This window comes from Anomaloglossus baeobatrachus, chromosome 12, assembly GCF_048569485.1.
Source record: "Anomaloglossus baeobatrachus isolate aAnoBae1 chromosome 12, aAnoBae1.hap1, whole genome shotgun sequence".
NCBI lineage: Eukaryota > Metazoa > Chordata > Amphibia > Anura > Aromobatidae > Anomaloglossus > Anomaloglossus baeobatrachus.
In genome coordinates this window covers 127,405,408-127,427,067 of record NC_134364.1, presented here as the reverse complement: position 1 = coordinate 127,427,067, position 21,660 = coordinate 127,405,408, and the positions used below count along the sequence as shown (strand labels likewise).

The 21,660-nt window shown below is 39.2% G+C and overlaps 1 protein-coding gene across 1 annotated transcript in view; it reads left to right on the top strand.

Annotated features, from left to right (window-relative positions):
• Positions 1 to 21,660, top strand: part of PAQR6 (progestin and adipoQ receptor family member 6) — a 57,658-nt gene that overhangs the window by 11,015 nt on the left and 24,983 nt on the right. Inside the window, exons 2-7 of the mRNA XM_075330927.1 lie at positions 12,952 to 13,058; positions 13,399 to 13,526; positions 14,880 to 15,085; positions 19,288 to 19,414; positions 19,490 to 19,586; positions 19,685 to 19,829. Coding sequence (XP_075187042.1) covers positions 13,008 to 13,058; positions 13,399 to 13,526; positions 14,880 to 15,085; positions 19,288 to 19,414; positions 19,490 to 19,586; positions 19,685 to 19,829 — 754 coding nt within the window. The 5' untranslated portion in view covers positions 12,952 to 13,007. The remainder of the gene's footprint in view (positions 1 to 12,951; positions 13,059 to 13,398; positions 13,527 to 14,879; positions 15,086 to 19,287; positions 19,415 to 19,489; positions 19,587 to 19,684; positions 19,830 to 21,660) is intronic.

The following is a 21,660-nucleotide window of genomic DNA, read 5'->3' as shown; positions in this document are numbered from 1 at the left end:
AGTAGTTATATTCTTGTATATAGGGGTAGTATTATAGTAGTTATATTCTTGTACATAGGAGGCAGTATTATATTAGTTATATTCTTGTACATAGGGGGCAGTATTATAGTAGTTATATTCTTGTATATAGGGGTAGTATTATAGTAGTTATATTCTTGTACATTGGAGGCAGTATTATAGTAGTTATATTCTTGTACATAGGAGCAGTATTATAGTAGTTATATTCTTGTACATAGGGGCAGTATTATAGTAGTTATATTCTTGTACATATGGGGCAGTATTATAGTAGTTATATTCTTGTACATATGGGGCAGTATTATAGTAGTTATATTCTTGTACATAGGGGCAGTATTATAGTAGTTATATTCTTGTACATAGTGGCAGTATTATAGTTGTTATATTCTTGTACATAGGAGCAGTATTATAGTAGTTATATTCTTGTACATATAGGGCAGTATTATAGTAGATATATTCTTGTACATAGGAACAGTATTATAGTAGTTATATTCTTGTACATAGGAGCAGTATTATAGTAGTTATATTCTTGTACATAGGGGCAGTATTATAGTAGTTATATTCTTGTACATAGGTGCAGTATTATAGTAGTTATATTCTTGTACATATGGGGCAGTATTATAGTAGTTATATTCTTGTACATATGGGGCAGTATTATAGTAGTTATATTCTTGTACATAGGGGCAGTATTATAGTAGTTATATTCTTGTACATAGGGACAGTATTATAGTAGTTACATCCTTTTACATATGGGGCAGTATTATAGTAGTTATATTCTTGTACATATGGGGCAGTATTATAGTAGTTATATTCTTGTACATATGGGGCAGTATTATAGTAATTATATTCTTGTACATATGGGGCAGTTTTATAGTAGTTATATTCTTGTACATATGGGGCAGTATTATAGTAGTTATATTCTTGTACATATAGGGCAGTATTATAGTAGTTATATTCTTGTACATAGGGACAGTATTATAGTAGTTATATTCTTGTACATAGGGGCAGTATTATAGTAGTTATATTCTTGTACATAAGCGCAGTATTATAGTAGTTACATTCTTGTACATAGGGGGCAGTATTATAGTAGTTCTATTCTTGTACATAGGGGCAGTATTACAGTAGTTATATTCTTGTATATAGGGGAAGTATTATAGTAGTTATATTCTTGTACATATGGGGCAGTATTATAGTAATTATATTCTTGTACATATGGGGCAGTTTTATAGTAGTTATATTCTTGTACATATGGGGCAGTATTATAGTAGATATATTCTTGTACATAGGAACAGTATTATAGTAGTTATATTCTTGTACATAGGAGCAGTATTATATTAGTTATATTCTTGTACATAGGGGCAGTATTAAAGTAGTTATATTCTTGTACATAGGGGCAGTATTATAGTAGTTATATTCTTGTATATAGGGGCAGTATTATAGTAGATATATTCTTGTACATAGGAACAGAATTATAATAGTTATATTCTTGTACATAGGAGGCAGTATTATAGTAGTTATATTCTTTTACATAGGGGCAGTATTATAGTAGTTATATTCTTTTACATAGAGGGCAGTAATATAATAGTTATATTCTTGTACATAGGAGGCAGTATTATAGTAGTTATATTCTTTTACATAGGGGCAGTATTATAGTAGTTATTTTCTTGTACATAGGAACAGTATTATAGTAGTTATATTATTGTACATAGGAGGCAGTATTATAGTAGTTATATTCTTGTACATAGGGGCAGTATTATAGTAGTTATATTCTTGTACATAGGAGCAGTATTATAGTAGTTATATTCTTGTACATAGGAGCAGTATTATAGTAGTTATATTCTTGTACATAGGAGCAGTATTATAGTAGTTATATTCTTGTACATAGGGGCAGTATTATTGTAGTTATATTCTTGTACATATGGGGCAGTATTATAGTAGTTATATTCTTGTACATATGGGGCAGTATTATAGTAGTTATATTCTTGTACATATGGGGCAGTATTATAGTAGTTATATTCTTGTACATAGGGGGCAGTATTATAGTAGTTATATTCTTGTACATAGGGGCAGTATTATAGTAGTTTTTTTCTTGTACATAGGAGGCAGTATTATAGTAGTTATATTCTTGTACATAGGGGGCAGTATTATAGTAGTTATATTCTTGTATATCGGGGCAGTATTATAGTAGTTATTTTCTTGTACATAGGGGGCAGTATTATAGTAGTTATATTCTTGTACATAGGGGCAGTATTATAGTAGTTATTTTCTTGTACATAGGGGGCAGTATTATAGTAGTTATATTCTTGTACATAGGGGCAGTATTATAGTAGTTATATTCTTGTACATAGGAGGCAGTATTATAGTAGTTATATTCTTGTACATAGGAGTAGTATTATAGTAGTTATATTCTTGTACATAGGGACAGTATTATAGTAGTTATATTCTTGTACATAGGGGCAGTATTATAGTAGTTATATTCTTGTACATAGGGGCAGTATTATAGTAGTTATATTCTTGTACATAGGGGGCAGTAGTATAGTAGTTATATTCTTGTATATAGGGGCAGTATTATAGTAGTTATATTCTTGTACATAGGGGGCAGTATTATAGTAGTTATATTCTTGTACATAGAGGACAGCATTATAGTAGTTATATTCTTGTACATAGGGGGCAGTATTATAGTAGTTATATTCTTGTACATAGGGGCAGTATTATAGTTGATATATTCTTGTACATAGGGGCAGTATTTTAGTAGTTATATTCTTGTACATAGGGGCAGTATTATAGTAGATATATTCTTGTACATAGGGGGCAGTATTATAGTAGTTATATTCTTGTATATAGGGGCAGTATTATAGTAGTTATATTCTTGTACATAGGGGGCAGTATTATAGTAGTTATATTCTTGTACATAGAGGACAGCATTATAGTAGTTATATTCTTGTACATAGGGGGCAGTATTATAGTAGTTATATTCTTGTACATAGGGGCAGTATTATTGTAGATATATTCTTGTACATAGGAACAGTATTATAGTAGTTATATTCTTGTACATAGGGGCAGTATTATAGTAGATATATTCTTGTACATAGGAGCAGTATTATAGTAGTTATATTCTTGTACATAGGAGCAGTATTATAGTAGTTATATTCTTGTACATAGGAACAGTATTTTAGTAGTTATATTCTTGTACATAGGGACAGTATTATAGTAGTTATATTCTTGTACATAGGAGCAGTATTATAGTAGTTATATTCTTGTACATAGGAGCAGTATTATAGTAGTTATATTCTTGTACATAGGAGCAGTATTATAGTAGTTATATTCTTGTACATAGGGGCAGTATTATTGTAGTTATATTCTTGTACATATGGGGCAGTATTATAGTAGTTATATTCTTGTACATATGGGGCAGTATTATAGTAGTTATATTCTTGTACATAGGAGCAGTATTATAGTAGTTATATTCTTGTACATAGGGGCAGTATCATAGTAGTTATTTTCTTGTACATAGGGGGCAGTATTATAGTAGTTATATTCTTGTATAAAGCGGCAGTATTATAGTAGTTATATTCTTGTACATAGGGGCAGTATTATAGTAGTTATATTCTTGTACATAGGGAGTAGTATTATAGTAGTTATATTCTTGTACATATGGGGCAGTATTATAGTAGTTATATTCTTGTACATAGGGGGCAGTATTATAGTAGTTATATTCTTGTACATAGGGGCAGTATTATAGTAGTTATATTCTTGTACATAGGGGCAGTATTATAGTAGTTACATTCTTGTACATAGGGGGCAGTATTATAGTAGTTATATTCTTGTACATAGGAGGCAGTATTATAGTAGTTATATTCTTGTACATAGGAGCAGTATTATAGTAGTTATATTCTTGTACATAGGGGCAGTATTATAGTAGTTATATTCTTGTACATATGGGGCAGCATTATAGTAGTTATATTCTTGTACATATGGGGCAGTATTATAGTAGTTATATTCTTGTACATAGGGGCAGTATTACAGTAGTTATATTCTTGTATATAGGGGCAGTATTATAGTAGTTATATTCTTGTACATAGGGGCAGTATTATAGTAGTTATATTCTTGTATATAGGGGCAGTACTATAGTAGTTATATTCTTGTACATAGGGAGCAGTATTATAGTAGTTATATTCTTGTACATAGGGGCAGTATTATAGTAGTTATATTCTTGTACATAGGGAGTAGTATTATAGTAGTTATATTCTTGTACATAGGGACAGTATTATAGTAGTTATATTCTTGTACATAGGGGCAGTATTATAGTAGATATATTCTTGTACATAGGGGCAGTATTATAGTAGTTATATTCTTGTACATAGGGGGCAGTAGTATAGTAGTTATATTCTTGTATATAGGGGCAGTATTATAGTAGTTATATTCTTGTACATAGGGGGCAGTATTATAGTAGTTATATTCTTGTACATAGAGGGCAGTATTATAGTAGTTATATTCTTGTACATAGGGGACAGTATTATAGTAGTTATATTCTTGTACATAGGGGGCAGTATTATAGTAGTTCTATTCTTGTACATAGGGGCAGTATTATAGTAGATATATTCTTGTACATAGGGGCAGTATTATAGTAGTTATTTTCTTGTACATAGGGGGCAGTATTATAGTAGTTATATTCTTGTATATAGCGGCAGTATTATAGTAGTTATATTCTTGTACATAGGGGCAGTATTATAGTAGTTATATTCTTGTACATACATAGGGAGTAGTATTATAGTAGTTATATTCTTGTACATAGGGACAGTATTATAGTAGTTATATTCTTGTACATAGGGGCAGTATTATAGTAGTTATATTCTTGTACATAGGGGGCAGTATTATAGTAGTTATATTCTTGTACATAGGTGGCAGTATTATAGCAGTTATATTCTTGTACATACGGGGCAGTATTATAGCAGTTATATTCTTGTACATAGGGGGCAGTATTATAGTAGTTATATTCTTGTACATAGGGGGCAGTATTATAGTAGTTATATTCTTGTACTTAGGGGCAGTATTATAGTAGTTATATTCTTGTACATAGGGGGCAGTATTATAGTAGTTATATTCTTGTACATAGGGGGCAGTATTATAGTAGTTATATTCTTGTACTTAGGGGCAGTATTATAGTGGTTATATTCTTGTACATATGGGGCAGTATTATAGTAGTTATATTCTTGTACATAGGGGCAGTATTACAGTAGTTATATTCTTGTATATAGGGGCAGTATTATAGTAGTTATATTCTTGTACATAGGGGCAGTATTATAGCAGTTATATTCTTGTACATAGGAGCAGTATTATAGTAGTTATATTCTTGTACATAGGGGCAGTATTATAGTAGTTATATTCTTGTATATAGGGGCAGTACTATAGTAGTTATATTCTTGTACATAGGGAGCAGTATTATAGTAGTTATATTCTTGTACATAGGGGCAGTATTATAGTAGTTATATTCTTGTACATAGGGGGCAGTAGTATAGTAGTTATATTCTTGTACATAGGGGCAGTATTATAGCAGTTATATTCTTGTACATAGGAGCAGTATTATAGTAGTTATATTCTTGTACATAGGGGGCAGTATTATAGTAGTTATATTCTTGTATATAGGGGCAGTACTATAGTAGTTATATTCTTGTACATAGGGAGCAGTATTATAGTAGTTATATTCTTGTACATATGGGGCAGTATTATAGTAGTTATATTCTTGTACATAGGGGCAGTATTATAGTAGTTATATTCTTGTACATAGGGGGCAGTAGTATAGTAGTTATATTCTTGTACATAGGGGCAGTATTATAGCAGTTATATTCTTGTACATAGGAGCAGTATTATAGTAGTTATATTCTTGTACATAGGGGGCAGTATTATAGTAGTTATATTCTTGTATATAGGGGCAGTACTATAGTAGTTATATTCTTGTACATAGGGAGCAGTATTATAGTAGTTATATTCTTGTACATATGGGGCAGTATTATAGTAGTTATATTCTTGTACATAGGGGCAGTATTATAGTAGTTATATTCTTGTACATAGGGACAGTATTATAGTAGTTACATTCTTGTACATATGGGGTAGTATTATAGTAGTTATATTCTTGTACATATGGGGCAGTATTATAGTAGTTATATTCTTGTACATAGGGGCAGTATTATAGTAGTTATATTCTTGTACATATGGGGCAGTTTTATAGTAGTTATATTCTTGTACATATGGGGCAGTATTATAGTAGTTATATTCTTGTACATATGGGGCAGTATTATAGTAGTTATATTCTTGTACATAGGCGCAGTATTATAGTAGTTACATTCTTGTACATAGGGGGCAGTATTATAGTAGTTCTATTCTTGTACATATGGGGCAGTATTATAGTAGTTATATTCTTGTACATATGGGGCAGTATTATAGTAGTTATATTCTTGTACATAGGGGCAGTATTACAGTAGTTATATTCTTGTATATAGGGGCAGTATTATAGTAGTTATATTCTTGTACATAGGGGCAGTATTATAGTAGTTATATTCTTGTATATAGGGGCAGTACTATAGTAGTTATATTCTTGTACATAGGGGGCAGTAGTATAGTAGTTATATTCTTGTATATAGGGGCAGTATTATAGTAGTTATATTCTTGTACATAGGGGGCAGTATTATAGTAGTTATATTCTTGTACATAGAGGGCAGTATTATAGTAGTTATATTCTTGTACATAGGGGACAGTATTATAGTAGTTATATTCTTGTACATAGGGGGCAGTATTATAGTAGTTCTATTCTTGTACATAGGGGCAGTATTATAGTAGTTATATTCTTGTACATAGGGGGCAGTATTATAGTAGTTATATTCTTGTATATAGGGGCAGTACTATAGTAGTTATATTCTTGTACATAGGGAGCAGTATTATAGTAGTTATATTCTTGTACATATGGGGCAGTATTATAGTAGTTATATTCTTGTACATAGGGGCAGTATTATAGTAGTTATATTCTTGTACATAGGGGGCAGTAGTATAGTAGTTATATTCTTGTACATAGGGGCAGTATTATAGCAGTTATATTCTTGTACATAGGAGCAGTATTATAGTAGTTATATTCTTGTACATAGGGGGCAGTATTATAGTAGTTATATTCTTGTATATAGGGGCAGTACTATAGTAGTTATATTCTTGTACATAGGGAGCAGTATTATAGTAGTTATATTCTTGTACATATGGGGCAGTATTATAGTAGTTATATTCTTGTACATAGGGGCAGTATTATAGTAGTTATATTCTTGTACATAGGGACAGTATTATAGTAGTTACATTCTTGTACATATGGGGTAGTATTATAGTAGTTATATTCTTGTACATATGGGGCAGTATTATAGTAGTTATATTCTTGTACATAGGGGCAGTATTATAGTAGTTATATTCTTGTACATATGGGGCAGTTTTATAGTAGTTATATTCTTGTACATATGGGGCAGTATTATAGTAGTTATATTCTTGTACATATGGGGCAGTATTATAGTAGTTATATTCTTGTACATAGGCGCAGTATTATAGTAGTTACATTCTTGTACATAGGGGGCAGTATTATAGTAGTTCTATTCTTGTACATATGGGGCAGTATTATAGTAGTTATATTCTTGTACATATGGGGCAGTATTATAGTAGTTATATTCTTGTACATAGGGGCAGTATTACAGTAGTTATATTCTTGTATATAGGGGCAGTATTATAGTAGTTATATTCTTGTACATAGGGGCAGTATTATAGTAGTTATATTCTTGTATATAGGGGCAGTACTATAGTAGTTATATTCTTGTACATAGGGGGCAGTAGTATAGTAGTTATATTCTTGTATATAGGGGCAGTATTATAGTAGTTATATTCTTGTACATAGGGGGCAGTATTATAGTAGTTATATTCTTGTACATAGAGGGCAGTATTATAGTAGTTATATTCTTGTACATAGGGGACAGTATTATAGTAGTTATATTCTTGTACATAGGGGGCAGTATTATAGTAGTTCTATTCTTGTACATAGGGGCAGTATTATAGTAGATATATTCTTGTACATAGGGGCAGTATCATAGTAGTTATTTTCTTGTACATAGGGGGCAGTATTATAGTAGTTATATTCTTGTATATAGCGGCAGTATTATAGTAGTTATATTCTTGTACATAGGGGCAGTATTATAGTAGTTATATTCTTGTACATACATAGGGAGTAGTATTATAGTAGTTATATTCTTGTACATAGGGACAGTATTATAGTAGTTATATTCTTGTACATAGGGGCAGTATTATAGTAGTTATATTCTTGTACATAGGGGGCAGTATTATAGCAGTTATATTCTTGTACATACGGGGCAGTATTATAGCAGTTATATTCTTGTACATAGGGGGCAGTATTATAGTAGTTATATTCTTGTACATATGGGGCAGTATTATAGTGGTTATATTCTTGTACATATGGGGCAGTATTATAGTAGTTATATTCTTGTACATAGGGGCAGTATTACAGTAGTTATATTCTTGTATATAGGGGCAGTATTATAGTAGTTATATTCTTGTACATAGGGGCAGTATTATAGCAGTTATATTCTTGTACATAGGAGCAGTATTATAGTAGTTATATTCTTGTACATAGGGGCAGTATTATAGTAGTTATATTCTTGTATATAGGGGCAGTACTATAGTAGTTATATTCTTGTACATAGGGAGCAGTATTATAGTAGTTATATTCTTGTACATAGGGGCAGTATTATAGTAGTTATATTCTTGTACATAGGGGGCAGTAGTATAGTAGTTATATTCTTGTACATAGGGGCAGTATTATAGCAGTTATATTCTTGTACATAGGAGCAGTATTATAGTAGTTATATTCTTGTACATAGGGGGCAGTATTATAGTAGTTATATTCTTGTATATAGGGGCAGTACTATAGTAGTTATATTCTTGTACATAGGGAGCAGTATTATAGTAGTTATATTCTTGTAAATAGGGGCAGTATTATAGTAGTTATATTCTTGTACATAGGGGCAGTATTATAGTAGATATATTCTTGTATATAGGGGCAGTATTATAGTAGTTATATTCTTGTACATAGGGACAGTATTATAGTAGTTATATTCTTGTACATAGGGGCAGTATTATAGTAGATATATTCTTGTACATAGGGGCAGTATTATAGTAGTTATATTCTTGTACATAGGGGGCAGTAGTATAGTAGTTATATTCTTGTATATAGGGGCAGTATTATAGTAGTTATATTCTTGTACATAGGGGGCAGTATTATAGTAGTTATATTCTTGTACATAGAGGGCAGTATTATAGTAGTTATATTCTTGTATATAGGGGGCAGTATTATAGTAGTTCTATTCTTGTACATAGGGGCAGTATTATAGTAGATATATTCTTGTACATAGGGGCAGTATCATAGTAGTTATTTTCTTGTACATAGGGGGCAGTATTATAGTAGTTATATTCTTGTATATAGCGGCAGTATTATAGTAGTTATATTCTTGTACATAGGGGGCAGTATTATAGTAGTTATATTCTTGTACATAGGGGGCAGTATTATAGCAGTTATATTCTTGTACATAGGGGCAGTATTATAGTAGTTATATTCTTGTACATAGGGAGTAGTATTATAGTAGTTATATTCTTGTACATAGGGACAGTATTATAGTAGTTATATTCTTGTACATAGGGGCAGTATTATAGTAGTTATATTCTTGTACATAGGGGGCAGTATTATAGTAGTTATATTCTTGTACATAGGGGGCAGTATTATAGCAGTTATATTCTTGTACATAGGGGGCAGTATTATAGCAGTTATATTCTTGTACATAGGGGGCAGTATTATAGTAGTTATATTCTTGTACATAGGAGCAGTATTATAGTAGTTATATTCCTGTACATAGGGGCAGTATTATAGTAGTTATATTCTTGTATATAGGGGGCAGTATTATAGTAGTTATATTCTTGTACATAGGGGGCAGTATTATAGCAGTTATATTCTTGTACATAGGGGCAGTATTCTAGTAGTTATATTCTTGTACATAGGGAGTAGTATTATAGTAGTTATATTCTTGTACATAGGGACAGTATTATAGTAGTTATATTCTTGTACATAGGGTCAGTATTATAGTAGTTATATTCTTGTACATAGGGACAGTATTATAGTAGTTATATTCTTGTACATAGGGGGCAGTATTATAGTAGTTATATTCTTGTACATAGGGGGCAGTATTATAGTAGTTATATTCTTGTACATAGGGGGCAGTATTATAGTAGTTATATTCTTGTACATAGGGGCAATATTATAGTAGTTATATTCTTGTACATAGGGGCAGTATTATAGTAGTTATATTCTTGTACATAGGGGGCAGTATTATAGCAGTTATATTCTTGTACATAGGGGGCAGTATTATAGCAGTTATATTCTTGTACATAGGGGGCAGTATTATAGTAGTTATATTCTTGTACATAGGAGCAGTATTATAGTAGTTATATTCCTGTACATAGGGGCAGTATTATAGTAGTTATATTCTTGTATATAGGGGGCAGTATTATAGTAGTTATATTCTTGTACATAGGGGGCAGTATTATAGTAGTTATATTCTTGTACATAGGGGCAGTATTATAGTAGTTATATTCTTGAACATAGGGAGTAGTATTATAGTAGTTATATTCTTGTACATAGGGACAGTATTATAGTAGTTATATTCTTGTACATAGGGGCAGTATTATAGTAGTTATATTCTTGTACATAGGGACAGTATTATAGTAGTTATATTCTTGTACATAGGGGGCAGTATTATAGTAGTTATATTCTTGTACATAGGGGGCAGTATTATAGTAGTTATATTCTTGTACATAGGGGGCAGTATTATAGTAGTTATATTCTTGTACATAGGGGCAGTATTATAGTAGTTATATTCTTGTACATAGGGAGTAGTATTATAGTAGTTATATTCTTGTACATAGGGACAGTATTATAGTAGTTATATTCTTGTACATAGGGGCAGTATTATAGTAGTTATATTCTTGTACATAGGGGCAGTATTATAGTAGTTATATTCTTGTACATAGGGGGCAGTATTATAGTAGTTATATTCTTGTACATAGGGGGCAGTATTATAGTAGTTATATTCTTGTACATAGGGGGCAGTATTATAGTAGTTATATTCTTGTACATAGGAGGCAGTATTATAGTAGTTATATTCTTGTACATAGGGGCAGTATTATAGTAGTTATATTCTTGTACATAGGGGGCAGTATTATAGTAGTTATATTCTTGTACATAGGAGGCAGTATTATAGTAGTTATATTCTTGTACATAGGGACAGTATTATAGTAGTTATATTCTTGTACATAGGGGCAGTATTATAGTAGTTATATTCTTGTACATAGGGGGCAGTATTATAGTAGTTATATTCTTGTACATAGGGGGCAGTATTATAGCAGTTATATTCTTGTACATAGGGGGCAGTATTATAGCAGTTATATTCTTGTACATAGGGGGCAGTATTATAGTAGTTATATTCTTGTACATAGGGGGCAGTATTATAGTAGTTATATTCTTGTACATAGGGGGCAGTATTATAGTAGTTATATTCTTGTACATAGGAGGCAGTATTATAGTAGTTATATTCTTGTACATAGGGACAGTATTATAGTAGTTATATTCTTGTACATAGGGGCAGTATTATAGTAGTTATATTCTTGTACATAGGGGGCAGTATTATAGTAGTTATATTCTTGTACATAGGGGGCAGTATTATAGCAGTTATATTCTTGTACATAGGGGGCAGTATTATAGCAGTTATATTCTTGTACATAGGGGGCAGTATTATAGTAGTTATATTCTTGTACATAGGAGCAGTATTATAGTAGTTATATTCCTGTACATAGGGGCAGTATTATAGTAGTTATATTCTTGTATATAGGGGGCAGTATTATAGTAGTTATATTCTTGTACATAGGGGGCAGTATTATAGCAGTTATATTCTTGTACATAGGGGCAGTATTCTAGTAGTTATATTCTTGTACATAGGGAGTAGTATTATAGTAGTTATATTCTTGTACATAGGGACAGTATTATAGTAGTTATATTCTTGTACATAGGGGCAGTATTATAGTAGTTATATTCTTGTACATAGGGACAGTATTATAGTAGTTATATTCTTGTACATAGGGGGCAGTATTATAGTAGTTATATTCTTGTACATAGGGGGCAGTATTATAGTAGTTATATTCTTGTACATAGGGGGCAGTATTATAGTAGTTATATTCTTGTACATAGGGGCAGTATTATAGTAGTTATATTCTTGTACATAGGGGCAGTATTATAGTAGTTATATTCTTGTACATAGGGGGCAGTATTATAGCAGTTATATTCTTGTACATAGGGGGCAGTATTATAGCAGTTATATTCTTGTACATAGGGGGCAGTATTATAGTAGTTATATTCTTGTACATAGGAGCAGTATTATAGTAGTTATATTCCTGTACATAGGGGCAGTATTATAGTAGTTATATTCTTGTATATAGGGGGGCAGTATTATAGTAATTATATTCTTGTACATAGGGGGCAGTATTATAGCAGTTATATTCTTGTACATAGGGGCAGTATTATAGTAGTTATATTCTTGTACATAGGGGGCAGTATTATAGTAGATATATTCTTATACATAGGGGGTAGTATTATAGCAGTTATATTCTTGTACATAGGGGCAGTATTATAGTAGTTATATTCTTGTAGACAGGGGGCAGTATTATGGGAGTTATATTGTATCTGATCTTGGGTGTGCTTTGTGTGTCTTGTCACGGGGGGCTATGTGTGACCGGTTGGGGGGCTGTCTGTATTTTCTTGCTCCTTACTTCCTTGTCTGTGAATCCTTCCTGTAGAGCGGATGTGCGGTCGCAGGTTACAGAATCTGCTTCGACCCTGAAGAGACGGCAGGATGCTGAGCATCAAACTGCCGCAACTGCTACGCGTCCAGCAGATGCCGCGGGTGAGTGATGGCTGCGCTATAACACTCCAAGCACACCCAGAGCTGTGTTATATCAAATACTCCAGTCACATCCGGAGCTGTGTTTCATCTAATACTCCAGTCACATCCTGAGCTGCGTTATATCTAATACTCCAGTCACATCCAGAGCTGCGTTATATCTAATACTCCAGTCACATCCAGAGCTGCGTTTATCAAATACTCCAGTCACAACCGGAGCTGCGTTATATCTTATACTTCAGTCACACCCAGAGCTGCGTTATGTCTAATACTCCAGTCACATCGAGAGCTGCGTTATACCTTAGAAAACCCCTGCAGGTGACAGTATGTCTTTTGCTATCAGGTGTTCTGGGAGGACGGCATCATGTCCGGTTACCGGCACCCGAAAAGTTCTGCTCTGGACTGTCTGCTGAGCTCCTTCCAGATGACCAACGAGACCGTTAATATCTGGACCCACTTCCTACCAACCTGGTGAGTCTATCTAATCTGGGGTGGTACTGTCTGCTGAGCTGTGTATCTAATCCGGGATGGTACTGTCTTTTGAGCAGTGTATGTCATCCGGGGTGGTACCGTCTGCTGAGCCATGTATATCATCCGGGGTGGTACCGTCTGCTGAGCTGTGTATCTAATCCGGGGTGGTACCGTCTGCTGAGCCGTGCATCTCATCCTGGGTGGTACCGTCTGCTGAGCCTTGTATCTCATCCGGGGTGGTACAGTCTGTTGAGTCATTTATCTCATCCGGGGTGATACAGTCTGCTGAGCCGTGTATCTCATCCGGGGTGGTACAGTCTGCTGAGCCGTGTATCTCATCCGGGGTGGTACAGTCTGCTGAGCCGTGTATCTCATCCGGGGTGGTACAGTCTGCTGAGCCATTTTTCTCATCCGGGGTGGTACAGTCTGCTGAGCCGTGTATCTCATCTGGGGTGGTACAGTCTGCTGAGCCGTGTATCTCATCTGGGGTGGTACAGTCTGCTGAGCCGTGTATCTCATCCGGGGTGGTACAGTCTGCTGAGCCGTGTATCTCATCCGGGGTGGTACAGTCTGCTGAGCCATTTTTCTCATCCGGGGTGGTACAGTCTGCTGAGCCGTGTATCTCATCCGGGGTGGTACAGTCTGCTGAGCCGTGTATCTCATCCGGGGTGGTACAGTCTGCTGAGCCGTGTATCTCATTCGGGGTGGCACCATTTGCTGAGCCATGTATCTCATCCGGGGTGGTACCGTTTGCTGAGCCGTGTATCTCATCCGGGGTGGTACCATTTGCTGAGCCGTGTATCTCATCTGGGGTGGTACCATTTGCTGAGCCATGTATCTCATCCGGGGTGGCACCATTTGCTGAGCCGTGTATCTCATCTGGGGTGGTACCATTTGCTGAGCCATGTAGCTCATCCGGGGTGGCACCATTTGCTGAGCCGTGTATCTCATCCGGGGTGGCACCATTTGCTGAGCCGTGTATCTCATCTGGGGTGGTACCATTTGCTGAGCCGTGTATGTCATCCGGGGTGGTACCATTTGCTGAGCCGTGTATCTCATCCGGGGTGGTACCATTTGCTGAGCCGTGTATCTCATCCGGGGTGGCACCATTTGCTGAGCCGTGTATCTCATCCGGGGTGGTACCATTTGCTGAGCCGTGTATGTCATCCGGGGTGGTACCATTTGCTGAGCCGTGTATCTCATCCGGGGTGGTACCATTTGCTGAGCCGTGTATCTCATCCGGGGTGGTACCATTTGCTGAGCCGTGTATCTCATCCGGGGTGGTACCATTTGCTGAGCCGTGTATCTCATCCGGGGTGGTACCGTCCTCTCATGGTTTTGTCTCTCCTGTAGGTATTTCCTCTGGAGGTTCCTGCTTCTTTCTTCTTCGCTGGATTTTCGGGGGGAGCCGTACAATTGGCCGCTCCTGGTGTACATGATGCTGGTCTGCCTCTACCCCTTCACCTCCAGTTTTGCGCACACGTTCAGCAGCATGTCTGCCCAGGCCCGGCACATCTGCTACTTCCTGGACTACGGAGCCTTGAGCCTCTACAGCCTGGGTATGCTGTGTCCAGTGCCTTGCCCTCTGTATACCGTGCCCTCTGTATACCGTGCCCTCTGTATACCGTGCCCTCTGTATACCGTGCCCTCTGTATTCCTTGCCCTCTGTATACCATGCCTTCTGTATACCATGCCCTCTGTATACCGTGCCTTCTGTATACCGTGCCTTCTGTATACCGTGCCCTCTGTATACCGTGCCTTCTATATACCGTGCCTTCTATATACCATGCCTTCTGTATACCGTGCCTTCTGTATACCGTGCCTTCTGTATACCGTGCCTTCTGTATACCGTGCCCTCTGTATACCGTGCCCTCTGTATTCCTTGCCCTCTGTATACCGTGCCTTCTGTATACCGTGCCCTCTGTATACCATGCCCTCTGTATACCGTGCCTTCTATATACCATGCCCTCTGTATACCGTGCCTTCTGTATACCGTGCCTTCTGTATACCATGCCCTCTGTATACCATGCCCTCTGTATACCGTGCCTTCTATATACCATGCCTTCTGTATACCGTGCCTTCTGTATACCGTGCCTTCTGTATACCTTGCTGTGGCTTCTATATACTGTACAGTACCCCCTTATATAATTTGCTGTGCCATACCCCTATATACCGTGCAGTATCCCTATATACAATCGTGCACAAAAGTTTACACACCCCGGCAGATTTGTTGCTTTCTTGGCCTTTTTTCAGAGAAAATGACTGATAACACAATTTTTCCCCACTCATGGTCAGTGTCGGGTGAAGCCATTTATTGCGTTTTCTCTTTTTAAATCATAATGACAACCAAAAACATCCAAATGTTCACACACCCTGGTGATTGTGGCTCATAACATGCACAGAAGGTGACACCAGTGGGTGTGAATGGCTAATAAAGGTGACATCCTCACCTGTGACCTGTCTGCTTGTAATCAGTGTGTGCAGAAAAGCTGAGTGACTTTCTGGGGTCCAGACAGACTCTTGCACCTTTCATTCAGCCACTGATGAATCTGGATTGTGAGTCATGGGGAAAGCAAAAGAATTGTCAACGGATCTACGGGAAAAGATAGTTGAACTGTATAAAACAGGAAAGGGATACAAAAAGTTATCCTAGGAATTGATAATGCCGGTCAGCAGTGTTCAACTCTGTAAAAACCAAACGACGATCAGGTAGACCAACAAAACGTTTGGCCACAATTGCCAGGAAAATTGTTCAGGATGCAAAGAAAACCCCACAAATAACATCAGCTGCAATACAGGAGTCACTGAAAACCAGCGGTGCAGATGCTTCATGATGCACAATAAGGAGGCACATGAAGAAAAATGGGCAGCATGGTCGAGTCGCCTGAAGAATGCAATTAATGTGCAAATGCCACAAAGTATCTCATCTACAATACACCAAACAGCCCAGAGACAAGCCCCCAAACAGCCCAGAGACGAGCCTCCAAACAGCCCAGAGACAAGCCCCCAAACAGCCCAGAGACAAGCCCCCAAACAACCCACAGACGAGCCCCCAAACAGCCCAGAGACAAGCCACCAAACAGCCCAGAGACGAGCCCCCAAACAGCCCAGAGACAAGCCTCCAAACAGCCCAGAGACAAGCCCCCAAACAACCCACAGACGAGCCCCCAAACAGCCCAGAGACAAGCCACCAACCAGCCCAGAGATGAGCCCCCAAACAGCCCAGAGACGAGCCCCCAAACAGCCCAGAGACGAGCCCCCAAACAGCCCAGAGACAAGCCACCAAACAGCCCAGAGACAAGCCTCCAAACAGCCCAGAGACGAGCCCCCAAACAGCCCAGAGACGAGCCTCCAAACAGCCCAGAGACAAGCCCCCAAACAGCACAGAGACGAGCCTCCAAACAGCCCAGAGACGAGCCCCCAAACAGCCCAGAGACGAGCCCCCAAACAGCCCAGAGACGAGCGCCCAAACAGCCCAGAGACGAGCCCCCAAACAACCCAGAGACGAGCCCCCAAACAGCCCAGAGACAAGCCTCCAAACAGCCCAGAGACGAGCCCCCAAACAGCCCAAAGACGAGCCCCCAAACAGCCCTGAGACGAGCCCCCAAACAGCCCAGAGACGAGCCTCCAAACAGCCCAGAGACGAGCCTCCAAACAGCCCAGAGACGAGCCTCCAAACAGCCCAGAGACGAGCCCCCAAACAGCACAGAGACGAGCCTCCAAACAGCCCAGAGACGAGCCCCCAAACAGCCCAGAGACAAGCCCCCAAACAGCCCAGAGACAAGCCTCCAAACAGCCCAGAGACAAGCCTCCAAACAGCACAGAGACGAGCCTCCAAACAGCCCAGAGACGAGCCCCCAAACAGCCCAGAGACGAGCCCCCAAACAGCCCAGAGACGAGCCCCCAAACAGCCCAGAGACGAGCGCCCAAACAGCCCAGAGACGAGCCCCCAAACAACCCAGAGACGAGCCCCCAAACAGCCCATAGACGAGCCCCCAAACAGCCCAGAGACGAGCCCCCAAACAGCCCAAAGACGAGCCTCCAAACAGCCCAGAGACGAGCCTCCAAACAGCCCAAAGACGAGCCCCCAAACAGCCCAGAGACGAGCCCCCAAACAGCCCAGAGACGAGCCCCCAAACAGCCCAGAGACGAGCCTCCAAACAGCCCAGAGACGAGCCTCCAAACTTCTGGAACAAGGTCATTTGGGGTGATGAGACTAAAATTGAACTTTTTGGCCACAACCATAAACGTTACATTTGGAGAGGTGTCAACAAGACCTATGATGAAAGGAACACCATTCCTACTGTAAAGCACGGAGGTGGATCACTGATGATGTGTGAGCTACAAAGGCACAGAAAACTTAGTCATAGATGAAGGAAAGATGAATGCAGCACGTTATCAGCAAATACTAGAGGCAAATTTGCACTCATCGGCCCGGAAGCTGTGCAAGGGACGTACTTGGACATTCCAACATGAGAACGATGGAAAACACAAGGCCAAGTGGACCTGTCATTGGCTTTAGCATAACAAAGTGAAGGTTCTGGAGTGGCCATCTCAGTCTCCTGACCTCAATATCATTCAGCCACTCTGGGGAGAACTTAAACAAAGCGCAGTTCATACAAGAAAGCCCACCCAGGAATTTACAGGAACTGGAGGCGCCAAGAAGAATGGGCGGCTTTGCCATCTGACCAAGAAGTATGGGCGGCTTTACCATCTGACCAAGAAGAATGGGCGGCTTTACCATCTGACGAAGAAGAATGGGCGGCTTTACCATCTGACAAAGAAGAATGGGCGGCTTTATCATCTGAGAAATAAAGAGCCTTATCCACAACTACCACAAAAGACTTCAAGCTGTCATTGATGTTAGAGGGGGCAATACACGGTATTAAGAACTGGGGTATGATAACTTTTGATCAGAGTCAATTGCATGTTTTTGGCTGTGATTATGATCTAAAAAGAGTCAAGCACAATAAATGGCTTCACCCAACCACTAACCATGAGTGGAAAAAAGATTGTGTGTTGTTATTAATATTTTCTGAAAAGAAGGCCAAGAAAGCAAAAAATCTGCTGGGGTGTGCAAACTTTTGAGCACAACTGTACCGTGCCGTGTCCCTATATATTGTGTCATTACCCTATACACTATGCAGTACCCCCTATATGCTGTGCCATCTCCCAATATACTGTGCCGTCTCCCCATATACTGTGCAGTACCCCCTATATGCTGTATTGTCCTCCTATATACTATGCAGTACCCCCTATATGCTGTGCCATACCCCCTATATGCTGTACCGTCCCCCTATATACTGTGCAGTACCCCCTATATGCTGTGCCGTCTCCCAATATACTGTGCCGTCTTCCCATATACTGTGCAGTACCCCCTATATGCTGTACCGTCCCCCTATATACTGTGCAGTACCCCCATATGCTCTACAGTCCCCCTATATACTGTGCAGTACCCCTATATGCTATGCCATACCCCCTATATGCTGTACCGTCCCCCTATATACTGTGCAGTACCCCCTATATGCTCTACAGTCCCCCTATATACTGTGCAGTACCCCCTTTATATGCTGTGGCATACCCGTATATGCTGTGCCGTCTCCCTATATACTGTGCAGTACCCCCTATATGCTGTGCTGTCTCCCTATATACTGTGCTGTTCCCCCTATATACCGTACACCCTGTATACCGCGCGGTATCTCTATATGCTGTGCCGTGCACAGTACCACCTCCCGCTTATTGCCTGGTGTGATTTCCACAGGCTGTGCCTTTACCTATGGAGCGTATGTGATGCCGGATCGCTGGGTGAATGGGCCCCTGCACCGATACTACGTCCCCATCGCTGCCTTTAACACCTTCATCTGCACCGGCCTGTCCTGCTACTCTCGGTGAGTGTGCCGCGTCTCCCCATCGTCTCCGGACACGCTCACATTTCACCTCATAGCTCCTCTCTGTTTCTGCAGATTTCTGGAGGTGGATCGCCCGGCGCTCAGCAAGTTCTTCCGCTCGGCCGCCTTCGTTCACCCTTTCGTTTTTGACAACATTCCTCTATTTTATCGGGTAAGATATTGAGTCTACAGAAGCGCAGTGCTGAGGCCTGCCACCAGGGGCGCATTACCTAAGTATAATGCTTTGGGTCTGTGTCCTCTGCCCCGCAGCTCCTGTTCTGTTTTGGCGATGATTGCAACTGGAACGAGGCCGTCCCTCTCCACCTTTATCATCTCTTTTTTGCCTTCCTGACTGGTTTCCTCTTCGCTTCTCATCTCCCAGAACGACTGGCGCCCGGACGTTTTGACTATTTCGGTAAAATGTGAATCAGGATAATACCTTGGACATCTAAATGTTCTTAGATCCCAATTTTTCTCCATAAGATGAAATGAGTGCTAGAACTCTGATGATACTGAGCTGCAGAAAGGCACAGAAAGTATACGCAAAAGTCTGTACTAAATATAGCCATGTCAGCAAGTAATAGTTGGATTGCTAGAACTCTGATGATATAGAGCTGCTGTGGAAAGGCACAGCAAGTATCTGGAAGTGTAGGCATGTCTGTAATAAATATACCCATGTCTTCGAGGAAGAGTTGGATTGCTAGATGTTGTGAATACTGTCTGGTGGAGTTCTGCTCTTGGACTCCCTCCTGTGGTCACTGAGGTTAGTGGTTAGAGTCTGTTCCCCAGTTCTACACACCTGGTTTGCAGCTCAAACCTTGATTTTGGATATAGGTGTGTGCTGGCTGTTTATCTTTGCCAGTTGTCTGAAATTCCAGAGACTATAGGAATCTGTCTCTTGTCCCTCTGTCTTCCCCGCTACCAAGCTAAGCTAAGTTCATGGTTTTGCTTCTTACTTTTCGTGTGTTACTTGCTTATGCTTCTGTGAATTATCTCTGAAGGTTTTTTGTATTGTGTTCTGTTTTGTTTGTGCCTTCAGATCAGGAAGATTTATCTTCCCAGTCAGTCTCTGCTATTTATTTTAGCGAGGGTTAGGCTATGTGCGCACGTGTGCGCTCTGCACTGCACCTAAAAGGTGCGCTTCAGAGCGCAGCTGAAAAGCTCCGTTCTGAAGCGCATGGTGTCGGCAGAGAACGTGCGCTCTGCATGCAGCTCCTGCCATAGACAGAGCAGGGGCTGCCGGCAAAGCGCACGGAAGAATTGACATGTCACTTCTTAGAACGCGCGCTTCGGGCAGCAGCCGAAGCGCTGCGCTCTAAGACGCCACGTGCGCACGGCCCCTGCACAATCTCCATAGATTATGCAGGGGACGCAGGACGCATGCAGTTACGCTGCGCTACAAAGCGCAGCGTAACTGCATGTAATTACGCAACGTGCGCACGTAGCCTTAGTCGGCAGGGTAATTGCTAGTTTTTTTCCTACATTTTCACCAGAGTCTGTTACGGATTGTGAACGTGCGAGTGTTAGGTTACTGTTCCTTTTTTGCACATTCTGTGTAGGAAGTTTGATAGGGTTTTTTCATATCGACCCCAAGAGTTCCCTATCCTGTCTTTCGTATTTAGTATAGTGTGGCCTCTCTTTGCTCCATCTTGCTCTTACTGTGTATGTCTTTTCATCTCTGCTCACAGTCTGTACATGTGGGAGGCTGCCTATTCTCTTTGTGGAAATCTGCTCTGAGGCAAGATAGTTTCTTTCCACTTTCTGCATTGTTGGTTATGTAGTCCTCCGGCTGGGGTTGAGGCATCTAGGATTGTCAGGTATGCTGCGCGGCTACTTCTGGTGTGGTGTTAAGTTCAGGGCTTGCGGTCGGTACGTTATTACCTATGACTCTGGTGGATTGTGCTCATTGTAGTCATTGAACATCGGATCATAACAGCTAGAACTGGCCATAATTATTGTTCCACAAAAGCAGGGAAAGGGGGTGTTTTGAGATTTTTATTTTTTTTTGGGCCCTGCCCTGCTGTTTCTTCCCTCTTGTAATTAGGGTGTTTGATGATTGCTTCTTCGGTGTGAGTGCATAGGATTTGGCTGTTCGCTTGGACCAGCTTGCGGCCAGGGTTCTGGGTACAGCAGATTATGTTACTCAGCCTTCTGTATCTGAACCGAACATTCCTATATTTTACTTGTTTTCTGGTGATCGGTCAAAATTTTTGAGTTTCAAAAATAACTGTAAATTATATCTGGCA